This window comes from Betta splendens, chromosome 2, assembly GCF_900634795.4.
Source record: "Betta splendens chromosome 2, fBetSpl5.4, whole genome shotgun sequence".
NCBI lineage: Eukaryota > Metazoa > Chordata > Actinopteri > Anabantiformes > Osphronemidae > Betta > Betta splendens.
The window spans coordinates 14,179,560-14,196,168 of record NC_040882.2 but is presented as its reverse complement, the minus strand read 5'-3'; the positions used below and the strand labels follow the sequence as shown (position 1 = coordinate 14,196,168).

Below are 16,609 nucleotides of genomic sequence, written 5' to 3'. Positions count from 1 at the left end.
GGGTTTTATTTCACAGTTCAATGCAATATGTTGCCTAAAATATTAGTTGTAAATAAAAATACAGCTGTCAGGTACAGTGGCCCTGAAATGCAAGTCACAAACAAACACAAAGACAAAACACGTTGACATTAACAGGAAACACAACAACATTAACAGGAAACACAACAACATTAACAGGAAACACAACGACATTAACAGGAAACACCACAACATTAACAGGAAACACAACAACATTTAAACATTACAGAAAGAGAAGGGACCTGAGCAAGTTACAGTATGTTTCAGGTTAAGTTCGTTTCACAGGTTATTGAGAAGGCCATGCCCGTTTGATGATGAGCCTGTGGACGCGGAGGCGTAGCTTATACAAGGATTCTCCCGCCGTGAAAGGCTCATAAGGCCACGTACAGTATTGATGTGTTTTCACATCCTGATGATTATTTGAAGGAGCGTTATCACTTTTCTAAAGAATTCTTAATGTATTTAACAAACCTTTTGAAACCTTTAATTTCAAACATAACAAACCACAGGTCTGTGCTAACCACAGAAATCATTCTGGCAATAGCTCTTATTTTTTTGCGTCATATTTTTTGGACATTTTTTGTATAATTTGGGCAATGCAGAGCATGTGGGAAAGGCAACGGTATGTAAAGCCATTTGTACCATATGTGTGGCACTGAAGGGGTTCCTGCAGACTTTTCTACAGTTCCCTGACCTCAAACCTCTGCGTGTTATATGACCTCTGCGTGTTATTAGTGGCAGGTTTGTTCTTTCTATGATAATCTATGACACAAATTTTAATACGTACACCTCGGATGTACTGCACAAACACACTTTTTGTATTACTTTATTACTTTCCATTACAGGGTTTCCAAACGTGATTGGGTGTATTGATCGCATCTACATTCCTATTAAAGCTCCTTTAGTCAATGAGGGAGACTATTTTAATAGGAAGCCATTTCACAGTATCAGTGTGCAGGTATTCCATTACACTCATTACTGTTTCCACTAACTACTGTAGGCAATATGTGATGCCACCCATCTAATCACGAATATGGAAACGAAATGGCCAGGGTCAGTACATGACTCGAAAATCGTCAGGGAGTCATCACTATGCCACACGTTTCAACGGGGTATGTTGTAATTTTCATTTTCACAAGTACTTGTTTTTACTGTATTGTTGTTTTACAAATGTTAATCGTTACAGGACAATGGCTACTTGCTGGGGGACAGAGGGAACCCATGTCTACCCTATTTAATGACCCTACCCTGAACCCTAGCCTGGTTCAGGGTAGGGTCCAGGTTCACCACGCATGGTATGTATCAGACCTCTGTGGATCTAACAGCACTGTCCAATTCTGTTGCAGCAGAAGTGGTCTCTTCATCTTCATCCTACATCTTAACTGTGTTCTTTCTGAAGGGTCCAATAATACAATTCGTCGATCAGTGACTGCAAAACAACGCAACCCATAAGATCAATGTGAAATAAAGTCAGAGTACTACTGTGGTAAACAGTTATTCATTTCGTGGGAGGTAGAGTAGTGTGGAATAAAGTGCCCCCAGGAATGCCATTAACCATCAGTTGCCCTTTATTCACCATCCCAGATCACTTGCGCATTCACTTCACTGTATATAGTCATGTTCATGACTTCATTTTAATTTATCCTTAATTGCACTATCCAAGTTACCATGTCATGTTGTATGTTATACTTTTTGTACTTTTTTATGCTGAGATGCATCACCTGCCAACACCAAGTCAAATTCCTCGTTTTGTAAAGTGCGCTCTACAGGACCTGGCAATAAAGCTTTTCTTATACTGATTCTGATTTAGGGACAGAGCCAGCTCATCAGATGGGATCAGGGGAGGTGGTGGTGGACCCCCACCTATCTGACGAGTCTCTGCCTTCTTTCTATTAGCTACAGAAGAAATACATTAAAACATGTTTAATACATAGATATAATTGTGTAATCAAATCTTTCGTAGGATGTTTTTGTGTTTCATCTTGACTTCTTGACAGAGTTGGTCTTGCTCCAGAAGGATTACACCTTATTAAACAAGAATATTACTATTATCCAATATTATTCTAATATTATGAAACTGATAGTACAAATGATGTGGAAGTTATGTTTAACTTTCCATCATAATAAAAGAGGAGAGGGAAACATAACTATAATTAAATGAACTCACGCATTTACAATGTCAAAAAACTTGTCTAAGTGCCAACTACCTTGTTCGGTAGCCAAACAGCTGTTCAAGTCCGCAAAGTCCTGATAAGATGGTTCTTTCCTCATTTTATTAAAGAGTAGACTCCGTCCCACTTTGTCCTTCTTTCAGTTTTGGTTTGGGCATCCGAAAATTTAATGTTAAAATATGTTGACAGAATATCGAGGCTTGCATCCAATGAAAATCTTTTATGAATAGCCCTCAAATTTATGATCTTCTATTAACATTCATTTCAAGTTGAATTACTGCACAGCAAACTCTAGGCTATATCAATTTTACTATATCTTATGTGTTCATGTGACAACACGGAACAAACTGGAAAGCTGAGTTGCAGTAACTTTTTTCTCGGAGCTGGTCTGATCTTAATCTGGGTTGAATTTCCTCTGCCATACATACTGCCATAACTCAAGTATCACTCTGTAATAGCATAATGCCTTAGATCGAGTTCACAAAATACAAACAAACACAGCATGGATATTCCTCTTTGTAATATTTACTTACAGTATAACATCATAGTAACGGTTTAATATACCAGTTAAAGCAGCTGCTGTTATGGCATATAAACTGTAAAATGTGTGCTTTGACATACCTATCTGGCATTAAATTAAAAAAAAACAATTTAGAACTGTGTTTATGCCAAATCACCCTGCATTTGGTTGCAGAAAACAATTTTACTGGAAACAGGTATATAGACCGACAAAATAGGAACATACAGTACTGTAGTGGTTCAGAGGTCAGCTCTGTCCTGGGCTGTGCTCTGGATGCAAAACAGGAGGTGGGTGACAGAAGGGTCCTGGCAAAGCCGACATCTATCACTTAAACCCACTGCAGGACACACAGTCTGATCTAGGGAGCAGCTCCAGCGATTGCTGTGTGAAGGAGAAATGACGCTGTACATCACACACATTCACTAGAATCAGTTGTAAAACTAGCCATTATAACCAGTTTTTTTTATTAGATTATATTATCAGCTCTTCCTTTTGTTTCTGTAATCAAAGCAGGTGAAGCAATTTCCCTCTGGTAGGTTTTTGAATCTCGAATAGAAGAGGGTTCGTTTCCATCTTGGTGAAGACCAGGGAGGTCTGAGGATCACAAATAAGACAAAAATCTATTTTTGTTTGTTTATTAAAAATTATAATTTTTATTTTGTTCCACAGCTAAAAGTCTGATTGGCCCTTAAAAACACTAACACTGACAATAAACAAAAATAACAAAACACAAAGAAACCATTAGACCAAACTAACGTTAGCTTCTAATTAAACTGTTAACTACTTTAAGTAATCACATTTAACTAAATGACACAACATTTTTTCTCACATTTAGTTGAATGTGCAAAAGTCTAAATGTAAATGTTAAATATGAATGTAAATGTTAAATATAAATGTAAATGTTAAATCTAAATGTTAAATGTTAAATTTAAATGTTAAATCTAAATGTTAAATCTAAACGTTAAATGTAAATGTTAAATCTAAATGTTAAATGTAAATGTTAAATGATCGAACTGAATATTTAAGTAGACTCCACCCCCTATTACCCTAGATCAGTGACGCGGACTCAAACACGTCAAACAGTACGCATAGCTCCGCCCACATCTGACTCTGGATCGGTGCACGAAAATACTGGAGACAAACGTGAAGTCGAAGCCATCATGGCCGCCAGCTCCGACTCCCTCCCGTTGGGGGAGATTGAACGGGCTGTAACGGCAGGTGTGCGGGCTGAGGCTCCGCTTCAAACTGCCGTTCTGTCGTAAACACCATTAATGAGGAGTCAAGTAGGTTTAAAAAGAATATTTCTGTGGCGCCGGTGGAGAATTAGTTGGCTAACTATACTAGCTAGCCGAAGTTACGTCCAGGCTAAAAACAAAAGTTTCCAGATCAGATGTGGGCGGGGTTTGAGGTGATTGAGTTCGCGTCTCTGATCTTAGACCAGCGCTGTTTGAGGGTAGGGATAGAGTCTACTTGCCCATTCATGAATATTCAGTTCACACTAGGCGAACATTTAACATTTACATTTAACATTTAACATTTACATTTAACATTTACATTTACATTTACATTTAACATTTACATTTAACATTTACATTTAACATTTACATTTAGACTTTTCACATTTAACTAAATGTGAGAAAACATGTTGTGTCATTTAGTTAAATGTGAGAAAACTAGTTATAGGTGCTCCTTTTACATTTGGCACCCCATACACTTGGGTCTGCATTACATCAATAAAATTAAATGGACTCATAACACTGATGCACTGTACAAAAAGGGTCAGAGCAGAGTCTACAGTTCCTCCTGAGGAGACTGCAGTCTTTTGGATTGGTCACTCCACAAGATAAAAAAGGCTGTAAGACCCTCTTTGCCTTTGTAGTGGCACCAGCATCACTGAGAGGGACAAGAAGAAGCTGGACAAGGTCATCAAGAAGCCCAGCTCTGTCCTGGGCTCTGCTCTAGACACAGTGCAGGAGGTGGGTGGGATAAGAGACAGAGAAAAAAACGAGATTTATACTGGACCAGTTTTACCCACTTACTTACCTCAACTATACTCACTGTTGTAAATTGTGTGACTTTTATCTTGCCTTGTCTTATCTTGATGGGGGGGGTGACCCTTCCTCTGCATACAGCGTCACCACTGTTGACTTTCACCTTCACCGTTTTGCTTTACTTATCCTATCCAGACGATGACGTTTGAAAGGCAATAGAAAACTCTCAGTTGAATACCTTTGATTCAAAGATGTTAGCTGACAAAGAAGTAGCTTCAAGGCAGAAACTGAACAAGATGATCTGAGAGTAGGAGAGAGAAAATAATCACTCTCATTGTCTCCACACTTTGTTCCCCCTTCACTATCCTGACAGTTGCTCCTGCTCAGCCATTCCTGTTCTAGGAATGTGCTGGGTTACAAATATTCATGTTCCCGTCTACCTTAAGCTGTCAAATTTGCCATTTAAAAAAGCCTCACCCTCTTTGCCCAAGCGTCCAACAGGTGACGTTCAAAGGTTATTTTCACCTCATGAACTCATTATACTGTGTGTGTCTACTTTCTACACTATCTCCAAACACTTATTATATGGTCAACAACTAAATTCATGAGGGGTTTCAAAGTGTGTAATTTTAAAGGAGACTGCTTATAATGCTTTTCATGCTAAATAATATAGGACTTCAATGTTTCAGTAAGGTGTGAGTAACTTTTCATGACCTAAATCCTCATCGGATACTCTTTGTCTGTACCTTTGCCCCTAAAATCTCTGTAGACCACTCAACACTGCCCGTCTCTGTCACGTAGCTCTGCGGTCTAAAGTGACAGACCCACATGCACAGCTCAGGAGACGTACAGGTAAGTAAAAGGGATTTAGTAAACAGTAAGCAAACAAAGAAACGCTGGAACGAGGTACGAGAACTCACAATCTGGCAAAGGACTGGTGTGAATGCTGGTGACTAAATACAGGAAGACCAAATTGCTTAATTGACAGCGGCTGAGACTAATGAGCGGATGTAACTTTAGCATAGGACCTGACAGAACAGAAAACTGGAAGTTTACAAAATAAAACAGGAACTAAAAATGAACAGAACCTGGGACTGTGACAGTCTCAAAGTGTGTATTTCCAATTCCCTGGTGGAAAAAGCTTTTGCAGAAGCACATATGACATCATAGGGGTCACAGGTCAGCATCCAGCTTGTTATTTGGCTGAAGTTAACAACCTTTTTTTTCTTTTATACATGTAGATCGCTTGTGTTTCTGTCTGTTCATTGTGACACGACTGTATGACTTATGATGCTATATAAGGTATATGATCTATGACTATAAATTATTTAAACCCTTGGCAGAGGAAGTTACGTGAGTGTGGATGTAATTATACTGTGTGGCTCAATAGAATTTTTCTAGATGTACATGTGGGCATTGAATGGTTTTATTTATCTGTCCCTATGAACATTTTATTATATAAATTGGTTTCACATTTAAAGAGTTTGTACATTCATGTACAACTTTGATGACAGTTCTAAGCTGATGAGCTGGATGAAAAACAAAATCTTATATGAAACTTACCCTGCTGCACTTACTGTTGAATATCTATGTTAGAGTTTTACAGTTAATTTCCTATATTTTTTAATCATTTCTTCTCCATAATACCAACAGAAAATGTTGGAGCAAATAAAAATGTTCTTGCTGTGAGTGAGTTATACACAACATATTTTATAGCTTTCTTTCTGAACTTTGTTTAATTCTAATTGCATTTATATTTCGCTAGATTAAAAAATTATATTAAACCGGTCACTACAGCCATTGTAAAAATCAGAACGCGTATTATGAGAATGTCGTCATTACAGTGTTGTTACAAGGTGGATGCTGGGAAGATGCAGCTTCCGCTGAGCACCTGAACTCAGCACGAGAGCTCCAGCGATACAGAAAGAAGACGAAGAGAAGGAGGTGGAGGCAGATCGCGGAGAAACGGGGAGAGCATCTCTGCTTCCCCCGTTTGTCAGGTCCTGACTGGAAGCGGAGGGAGGCAGCGGGACGGAGGAGAGGATGGAGGGGGAGACGCAGTTTCTTTGTGGCGTGGTGGAAGGTGAGAGCGAACGATTTGATCGCACACCTCCACCACCTAAGATAATGTTGTTTTTTTTTTTTATCCCTACTGTACCTCGGGGAGGTGAATTATGAACAGACCACGGTTTGACCTATATTCATTACCTGTCGTTTGGCCGGGGAGTGTTGCATACTCTTATAGGGGAGGCTCAGTCAAGAGGCCTGAGGTTTGTTTACGCCCTCTCCCCTGGTCAGGACATCGTCTTCTCTTCTTCCTGTGACCTGACATTGCTCAAGCGCAAGCTCAGACAGGTATTTAACCTCTAAAACCCCATGCTACAACAAAGCACATAATACTGAGCTAACCCTCTGCTTCATTTTTCCATCATTATGTGACGTCTCTCTCTTTCTAGGTATCAGACCTGGGTTGTCAGGCGTTTGCCATACTGTTTGACGACATTGATCATTCCATGTGTCAGGCCGACAGCGAGGCCTTCTCCTCATTCGCCCACGCTCAGGTCACAGTAACCAATGAGATCTATCGGTTCCTGGGGGAACCACCCGTCTTCCTCTTTTGCCCAACAGGTGGGACTGATGGTGGAAACGGTGTTAGTTGATGAGATTTGATGTGATCTGATTGAGTTGTCCTCTGTCCTCCCTGTAGAGTACTGTGGTTCTTTGTGCCCTCCCAGCGTGTCTAAGTCTCCATACTAGGACCCAGTAATATGGATAGTAATATGGACAGGATGAGGCTGAATATATATTATATAGGGAAGCAGCGGTGTATATTTACATATTTAGTACATACAGTATTTATTTCACATTGATATAATATCATATCTGACTGACCACTAGCTGCCACCAGGACAAAAGCATACATGTCAAAAACTGTGTTTATTTACGTTTGCAGAAGCAGAACATTTTGTTTTCTGCTTTTTGTTAGCCTCCTTAGTTGGCCTAACACACCTCAGCAGGCACTCATGCAAATAAGAGCAGGACAGACTAAGAAGAATGAAGAGGAAATTAACCCTTATTAAATTTGTTCTCTGCATTTGACCCATCCCCCTTGGGGGAGCAGTGATCTGCCGCATCAGCGGCAGCTCGGGGAGCTAGCGCATAGTGTCTTGCTCAGGGACACACCTGATGTCGAGGCGGGGGATTGAACCGCAGACCTTTTGCCTACTGAGGTTGACGCGCTACCAACTGAGCTACCAGGCCGCAGGTTCTCTGCATTTGACCCATCCCCACAGGGAGCAGTGAGCTGCCAGACTCAACGGCGCTCAGGGAGCTTGAGTAAAGTGACTCGCTCATGGGCACACCTGATCCTGAGGCAGGGATCGAACCGCAGACCTTTGCCTTCCGAGGCCGAACCGTTACATAGAGTGGGTGGAGGTGCACATCCACCCAAATGCATATGGAGCTGAAGGAGAAGGAACAAAATCAGAGTTTATATTGTGTTTTAATCTCAACAGAATGTCTTTATGGTAGACACTTAAAATACCACAATGCAACCCACTATACCACAACTGTCAACATTCTCACTTTGTCTTCAGTAGATTTGATTTTGTTCTTACTAGAAGAGAAGTACACAGCAACAGAATGCTTAGAGTGTCTGAAGCTTCTTGGAGTTCACCTATAAATACCCAAACTAATGCTAAAGAGTATATGGTAAAACTAAAAGGCCATAAAACAAGGTCAAAGGTTAAATCTGAGGAACACTATTGGCAATAACACGTAACATAACACATTTGTTTATACTGGGCCAGGTTCAACATGTTAACTAGATTTATATATGTTTTAGGTTCTGTCACAATGGAACAACCCTTTAGTTTAGTCACACTGTAGAGCAAAGACTCACAGCAGGAAATTCACGTTGAAGAAACAAAAGTGCCTGAAGCTTCTGCATAACAGCCAAGCAACTGATGGAAACATGAGACAGGTATAATTAAAATGAGCAACTTGTGACACATGATTAGTTTTTCTCCTGCTTAAGATTTTGTTTAGATTAAGTCTCTGCTGCTTGAATGCACAAATACCTCGTGTCAAGCTTTTGTAAGACAATGGCTTGATTTAGGAATCAGGAACTGAAAGACTCATTTACTGCCATAATTCTTTACCTGTGTGCACTGTTGGAAAGGTATGCAGATATTGCCAAGGGGCAATTCTGGGTTCTATTTCTGTCACGTTTCAATGCAATGTGTTGAACATTTGAGCATTGAACTGTGACTGCGTATTCATCCATTCTGATGCTCTCCTACTACAGTACTTCCTCTTTGGTCGTGCGTCTAGTTTTCCCCTGTGTCTGTTGTGGGGCTACAGCTGGGTTTTTTGTATGACTTGCTCCTACATTCATTTAAAATGAGGCCTCTTGTGCAGGCGAACTCTTGACCTTCTTCAGCAGAATGAAGCCCAATCATTCACAAAGCTTAGGGATGCTTCAGGATTTGTCTACTAAAAAACCCTTAGACAATCTTCAGCTAAAGTTCCTGCCAGTAGAGAACATACTGCACGTATACGCTTAACCGTCTCTGTGGTGCGTTTTGCTTTGCTTCATTTAGTAATGTCTTTATAGAAACCTTCACTCCATGGAGCTGCTCTTGGTCAAGAAATATTATAATCTTTAACCTACTGTAGATTGTTTATGGCATCCAGTATGAGGCCTGGACATTGTGACAACAAATTGTACCAAAAGTAAACCAGATAAATTGAAAATTCAAGTTACTATTGCAAAAAAGCACACATGATCATGAGCACTGTTTCTCTGAATGCAGACTAACCAAAACAAAGGCAGCTCTGATTACGCCTTCCTTAAGACACTGTCTGCCCAAAGTAATTTCCATTAAACTGTAGATACTAAATCATTTACCACTAGAAAAAAAAGACTAAGGCTATGTGTATTTACAGTGCAGTGTTTTATCCCATGTGTGTACTGTATGATGTATAGTTGATGGACTGACATAAATCCCCGCTGGAAGCTGTGACACAGTTGTGTAGCCCAACAACCAATGTGTGCATCTCTGGAGATCAGCTGAAAGCAGAGAGGCATCTCTGCTTTCTCCTGCCATTAAATACACGTGGACCAGTGTGCTGCAGTGTTACTGCCCTTATTCATGGTATGACTTAATAATGAATCAACCAAAAACATGCAATCTGATGCAGCCAGCAACACTTTGCTGAACAAGCTATTGCTGCTTTATAGAGAGGACGAGGCTGAATATATATTATATAGGGAAGCAGCGGCGTATATTTACATATTTAGTACATGCAGTATTTAAATATAAACAAATAAGAGCAGAACAGACTGAAGTGCACATCCACCTACGTGCATATGGAGCTGAAGGAGAAGGAACAAACCCAGAGTATATATTGTGTCTTAATCTTAACAGAATTTCTTTATGGTAGCCAATTAAAATACCACAATGCAACCCACTATACCACAACTGTCAACATTCTCACTTCTCACTTCTCCTCAGTGGATTTTTTTTTTGTTCTCACTAGAAGAGAAGTACACAGCAACAGAATGCTTAGAGTGTCTGAAGCTTCTTGGAGTTCACCTATAAATACCCAAACTAATGCTAAAGAGTATATGGTAAAACTAAAAGGCCAAAGGTCAAAGGTTAAAGCTGAGGAACACTATTGGCGATAACACGTAACATAACACATTTGTTTATACTGGGCCAGGTTCAACATGTTAACTAGATTTATATATGTTTTAGGTTCTGTCACAATGAAACACCCCTTTAGTTTAGTCACACTGTAGAGCAAAGACTCACAGCAGGAAATTCACGTTGAAGAAACAAAAGTGCCTGAAGCTTCTGCATAACAACCAAGCACCTGATGGGAACATGAGACAGGTATAATTGAAATGAGCAACTTGTAACACATGATTAGTTTTTCCCCTCATTAAGAAGAGAGTTTTCCCTGTTTCCCTGAGGGGAAATTCCCCCTGAAATCTTTTTTGTTTATGAGAGAATCTTTTGAATGCTGTTTGTTCACATTTTCAGTCAGAGCAAAACTAAGCAGAACCGAACTGAAGGAAGTAAAAGTACAAATTCAAGTGCTGTTCTGATAATAGCTGAGCGACACACGTCAGATGTGTTAAAACCAACTCCTGTGATTCTATTGTCTGCTGCTTCACTGAGGGTTTAAGATGAGCAGTGCAACCAGCTACTCTCCCTGTCTTACCTCTGATGTCTCTGCCTACAGCCAAGGCTCGCAGTGGGATGGGGGTCTTGGCCAGATAGGTGGGTGGTACTTGATCATTGCTGTCATCAAACACATAAACCCACAGACTACTAGACCTAGACACAATTAGCAGAAAACATTTCTTTGAATATTTAGCAGGAACAGAGATTCAGGAGAATGGATGGTTGCTGAAAGACATATACTGTATGACAATACTTATCAATTTAGGAGACTAGATGTAACACTCATACCTCAAATAGTGCAACACATGTGTTGACACTGCCAGGGGGTAGCTGGTGGTATCGTTGAACACCGGGTCAGCGCTGCACTGCACGGTTTGAGAGACGTGAGGGGGCAGGTCGTAGAACCTGAATGTCAGGTAGGCATCAGGCAGGAGTCCAGGCCAGCGCGTATTCAGGCCCACGCAGCGCTCCAACGTCACCACCAACTCATTTGGGATCCCTCCACCGTAGTCATGTAACTGCAGCAGTTAAGTAGGCATTGTCACAAACCGCAGTGTTTAGAAAGGCTTAGAGTGACTCACAGCACGCTACTGTACCTCATGGCCTTCCTGCCAGCCATAGAAGGCCGGCACGAGGCTCCTGTCTGCTGCTGTTCTCCTGTCAGCTGGTCTCTTAGTAACGGCGTCCATGGGCTCTGCAGGAGGGAACAGACGCACCCAGAAATCCACAACACCAACTATTCCACCCTCAGAGCCTTGGAGAGACACAGACAGGCAGACAGACAGAGCAAGTGAGATGGTGTGTTTTAAAAGCTTGGATGATGCATCCCACTGTACCTACCTGTAATAGTGACACAGCCACTGATTCGCTCCCCTCTCCTCTCTACAGCGCCAATGAGAGACATCTGCCCACTTCCATGCGTCACAAACCTGACCCCTCCTAACGCCTGGTGGAGCTCCACTCTGACCCTTGACCCCTGACCCCCTAGCCTGCCCAGATCATGGGCTGTCAGAGCATAGCGGGACGTGAAGCCGAAGTTGGGCTGGTCGCCGGACACCAGGGGGGTGGAGTGGACCTCAAAGTCCAGGAGGCTGTAGGTGCAGAAGGTCACAATCTCATCACTAACGTCCACTCCAGGGACCCTGCTGCTCTTTCTCCTTCAGCGTGTCTCTGAGGGCCTGCGCGCTCAGCTCCAGCTCTGCCATCCTCACCTGCTCCGCTATACTGGACCTGCTGGATGGGAAAGAAAGAATGATGGGATGTTGGAAGAGTTTCAGCACATTTAATGCATTGCACAATAAACACTTACAATCTCTCCATCTCTCCCCTGGGGTCCTCCAGAGTGGGCTCGTAGCGAGGGGGGGCCGTTTGAGCTGCTCTCCTAACTCCAGCCTCCAGCTCCATAGTTTTACCTGAAATCCACAGATTTAAAAGAGAGAAGCTCTTCCTGTCCGCCTTCATGTGACTGCGTGCTTTACACCACACACCTTTACTGTAGCGGTGCTGCATGCGCCCCCCCAGGTCCATAATGTGCTGCTTGGCCAGGCTGAGCTTGTTTTGTAGGACCCCTTTCTGGCTCTCCAGTGAAGCCACATGGGCCTCCAGCTCCTGGATGGTGTCCTCCATGTCCCTCTCCTTTGCACCACTGGACCCAGGAGGAGTCTGTCGAAGTTGCATCAGCGTAAGGATCCTTGTGCATCTCTTCAGTTAAGCCGATACGAGTTTCCCAGCTGTCATGGAGCTTTAATGTGGTCCCTGACAGTCTTTATGTGCATGTGTTGCATGTTACACGTTACAGGTGGTAGCTGCGGAGCCTCTGCTCCTGTGTACGCGTGTGTTGTCTTAGGACACCGTTCTCCTCCTGCAGCCGCAGGCACAGGTCCTCCAGGTGCTCCCTGGGAAACCGAAACACGTGCTGAGGATCTGCCGACGGGAGAAAGAGACTTTGGTCATGAGCTTTATTCACAGACATGTTGTGATGTGATGCAGTGTCATCTTTGGTCTTCATGACATGATGCTTCTTCGACCATATATTTATTTCCTACCATCATCATTAAACTTTAATCTGCTGTATAGTGCTTGTCCCTTTAATAAATCTTGATAAATCTTGTATTCTATATAACTATCTATTCTATCTGTTATTCAAATAATAGTAATAATTTATTACACAAGAGCAAGACTGACTGCAGACCATGTGTTGGATTTACAGTCTCATGGTTGCTAATCAGATTAACAGATAGGATGAGCCTCAAGGCAGATGGAGCCCTGAGGTCTTCAGGACTGCAGGTGGACAAACCACATGCACACGGTACAGTACAAAGAATGTTGTGTTTTATTGTGACATACACAAACATAGTTCTCTGCATTTGACCCATGTCTCCACTGGGGAAGCAGAGGGCAGCCACACAGCTAGTGTGAAGTGTCTTGCTCAAGGACACACCTGGTGGGATCAACTGGGTTGGACCTTAGGAAATGCAATAAAGGATAAGGAATATAATTAGCAAAAATTGCAAAGATTATTTTTAAATCTACTACAATCAAGATTATTCTATCTCATGCTTTATTTCCACTTTTATTACAACATAACTTTAGTATTAGTTTGAAATAAAGACCATCTGTTTATAGGATAATTGTGGCAGACAAACAATTTTCTTCTTACTCATATTTGGAGAAAGATGCATACTTTTCTACACACCACAGTGTTGAGTAGCATAAACAAACAAGAAAAACAGATTCTGAATGCTTGTGATGATCATATTGTTATATCATCATCCTCGCCCGCACTAATAGAGCGAATGATGAGGGGAGATTTGTTGCTGCCGCCGTCACTGATTTCTGGGTTGAAGAAGGGAAACATGGCCTCAGTGAACTGAAACTGTGTGAAGGAATAGATGAGTGACTTGGCCTCAGGGTCATAAAAAGACACCGTCCCGTCTTGGCAGTCCAAGAAAATCCCGACAGCTCGCGGCTTCTGGGTGAGACTCAGCAGCTCTGCGTGTCCTGCACAGGCCCGGTACTCGTTCCCCCTCCTCAGACAAACAGCCCAGTAGCCTTCCTCTGGGCACAGGGTCACCAAACCTTTCCGGCTGACCGAGCCTGCAGCTACACCCAGGTCCCACGCCGTCTTGTCTCCCACATCCACCTCCCAGTAGCGCCTCCCTGTGGAGAAACCCTACACAGCAAGAGAGCTTTATGCTGCAGAGCTCATAAGAAACAGACCGACAAAACATTTCTGTGTGGATGAACTGAGACATGTTTATTCACCGTTGTGCCGAGGACACATGGTGCCGTGTCAAACCGCTCTGGTGCGTCCTCCAGGTTCTGCTCAACATCTCCATCCCAGACCTGCTTTCCGTCCTGTGACAGAACCAGCCAGGGGTTGGCTGTTCTGGGATGCAGACGAACATCCGCTGGTAGAAGAACACAGCTGATATCAGACATTAGCTCAGTTACCTCCTTCTATTAGGACATTATTCTTCTTATAATACTCCAACTGTACCTGAATATTGCTGCACTTTGTCATGCTCTGCAAATTATATATAACATATAAGGGAAATTAAGACAGAAATTTATGTAGTTGTATTTAAATATATATCTACAGTATAATGATAATTATAACAGTTTTATTTGACATGAACGGAAAACAACTTTGTTGCAGAATTAGCTACAAAGGCACCTGAAAAGAGAAACTATACCTTGAGCTAGGAGCTTTTTTAAAGCCAGTTGAAGCTGTTCTTCAACGTTGGCCACCGCCTGCCTCACGGTCCCCAAACATGTGTCAGAGTAGACGGGGGAGTGGGAGGAGGCCTTGGCAAGATGAGGAAAACTCAGAGCTGGAAACCTCTGACAGACAGAGAAATAGGATGGAAGAGAATAAAAGAATGCTTCTCCTATTCTAGGCTGGTGCTTGTGATGCATGTAAGCCAGCTCCTGACCTGCAGAAAGTGAAAGTGGTCCTCAGTGAGAGAAACCTGCTCCATCTCCTTTCGCTTCCTCTTCAGCTCTGATATGTCCAGCTGCAGCTCTGTGATCAGCCTCTGTGCCCTCTGCTCCGCTGCCGCCTGTTTCCTCTGGATCACCGCCATCAGCTCAGCCTGACTTCTCTCCATGGACTGGAACAAAAGCGTGAAGATCTCTGTGCTTTCCTCAGTGTCCCTCCTTGCAGTTTCCTGATTATGTGAAAATAAGTCCCAACAATCTGGGTGAAAACATGTACATTTACTTTTCAGGCTGAATAATGACAAATTCATCATTAACACCATTAATTACCCTGTCTCATTAATTACCATTAACACATTTAACTATTGGATCATCTCACTTTGCTTATTTCTAGGCAGCGTCGGATCTCCTCCAATTTCTGAAGTCTTTCCTTGATCATCTGTTCAACATCATCCTGAATTCTCTTCATCTCAGCCTGAGAATTAAAAAAGGAAAGTGAAACTAGTCCAGAGGCTTCCACAAAATTACACACTATTACATAATGATGATGTGGAGTTGAGGAACGTACCTTCTTCTGCTGACACTCTCGCTCCACAGGCACAGTGTCGTGGGAGCGGTGGTCGCTCTCTGTGCACAGCACACACACGCACCTCTGGTCGCTCCTGCAGAACAGCTCCAGCAGTCGCTGATGCCTCCTACACATCCTGTTCTCCAGCATGGCGACGGGTTCAGTCAGCCGGTGGAGCTTCAAACTCGCCACTCTCAGGTGAGGCTCCAGGTGACTGTCGCAGTATGAGGTCAGACACACGAGGCAGGACTTCAGGGCCGGCGTTCGCTTCCCAGTGCAAACATCACAACAGACTGTACTGTTCTGCCTGTTTGCCCGGATTTGCTCTGACATTTCCTTGGCAAAAGAATTCTCACAAAGGTCTGGGCGGCTATCAAAGATGGTCTGACACCTGGGGCAGCACATGGCAGCGCTGCTGTCCCAGTGTGATGTGATGCAGGTGAAGCAGAAGCTGTGTCCACAGGGGACGGAGACGGGTTCAGAGAAAACATCCTGGCAGATGCTGCACTGAAACTGCATCTCTGACAACAGACTGCTGGGGGAAGCCATGACCTCAGACCTCAGAGAGCAGATCAGCATTACCTAATTATGAACAGGAAATGCATCATCAAAGAGCAATGCTGTATTATCAGCACACCTCAAAAGGCCAGACACACCTGAGTAACAGCTCTAAACTGACCACTGGCCAAAGTCCATCTGCTGGGTCACATTACTCAGATTCCCCATGCACTGAACCAATAAAGTTTATGACTGCCATGATAAACTGACAATGTCAGCTCATGTACGCACGTGGCTGAAAATCACATACTGTATGAGGTGTGTTGGAAAACTAAACTCTAAAGCTGAAAGTGTGGTTTCACTTTACAGGATTTAATGAAGGTTTAACAGAATGCACAGTAGCTCATACAGAGGAGAACAGATGCAACAGATGTTTGGCGTTCATAATTATTTCTATGTTATTATATTAGAGTTACATGTTACATCTGTAATGTAGCTCACCGTACCAAAGTTAAGTTAACATTCACTGCACAGAGAGTTGCTTGTTTTAACATTAATGCTTAACATGATCACTAGAGCTTGACCTCAAACACCCTATATTTAAAAAAATGCATTCAAAGCTTTCCATTGTACACTTAATACAATATAGGATGAAGATTGAGAGATTAAAAACCCTGAAACACTTGCATCTACTATATCGTTGTTCTCGTCTT

General features: G+C 42.4%; 2 protein-coding genes and 1 long non-coding RNA gene across 3 annotated transcripts; 2 read left to right on the top strand and 1 right to left on the bottom strand.

The window, feature by feature from the left end:
• The first annotated feature begins 270 nt into the window (after window positions 1-270).
• LOC129603852 (uncharacterized) lies at window positions 271-2,310 on the top strand. Its single transcript, XR_008694085.1, has 4 exons — window positions 271-640; window positions 1,019-1,130; window positions 1,205-1,313; window positions 1,829-2,310. It is a non-coding gene; the product is annotated as an uncharacterized LOC129603852 (long non-coding RNA).
• A 795-nt stretch (window positions 2,311-3,105) lies between these two features.
• LOC114866809 (uncharacterized) lies at window positions 3,106-12,964 on the top strand. Its single transcript, XM_055502402.1, has 10 exons — window positions 3,106-3,113; window positions 4,589-4,685; window positions 4,896-4,912; window positions 5,470-5,552; window positions 6,545-6,783; window positions 6,999-7,055; window positions 7,157-7,328; window positions 11,592-11,681; window positions 11,780-12,572; window positions 12,690-12,964. The coding sequence occupies exons 1-9, from the start codon at window positions 3,106-3,108 to the stop codon at window positions 11,869-11,871; spliced, it is 855 nt and encodes a 284-aa protein (XP_055358377.1). The 3' UTR covers window positions 11,872-12,572; window positions 12,690-12,964.
• Window positions 12,965-13,226: 262 nt separating this feature from the next.
• LOC114851062 (E3 ubiquitin-protein ligase TRIM39-like) lies at window positions 13,227-16,189 on the bottom strand. The gene is made up of 7 exons (XM_029142602.3): window positions 15,399-16,189; window positions 15,210-15,305; window positions 14,827-15,060; window positions 14,587-14,734; window positions 14,391-14,417; window positions 14,156-14,301; window positions 13,227-14,063 (listed from the first exon to the last, which is right to left on the bottom strand). The coding sequence occupies exons 1-7, from the start codon at window positions 15,975-15,977 to the stop codon at window positions 13,644-13,646; spliced, it is 1,650 nt and encodes a 549-aa protein (XP_028998435.1). The 5' UTR covers window positions 15,978-16,189; the 3' UTR covers window positions 13,227-13,643.
• Between the last annotated feature and the right edge of the window lie 420 nt (window positions 16,190-16,609).

Excerpts from the sequence above, each read along its gene's own strand:
- LOC114866809 (XM_055502402.1), top strand. Across the intron at positions 6,784-6,998 it reads TCTTTGTGGCGTGGTGGAAG|GACATCGTCTTCTCTTCTTC; the intron begins GTGAGAGCGAAC and ends TCCCCTGGTCAG. Across the intron at positions 7,329-11,591 it reads CTTCCTCTTTTGCCCAACAG|GAGGGAACAGACGCACCCAG; the intron begins GTGGGACTGATG and ends TGGGCTCTGCAG.
- LOC114851062 (XM_029142602.3), bottom strand. The coding sequence starts at position 15,977 with ATGCTGATCTGCTCTCTGAGGTCTGAGGTCATGGCTTCCCCCAGCAGT. Across the intron at positions 15,306-15,398 it reads GAGAGTGTCAGCAGAAGAAG|GCTGAGATGAAGAGAATTCA; the intron begins GTACGTTCCTCA and ends TTTAATTCTCAG. Across the intron at positions 14,735-14,826 it reads ACCACTTTCACTTTCTGCAG|AGGTTTCCAGCTCTGAGTTT; the intron begins GTCAGGAGCTGG and ends TCTGTCTGTCAG.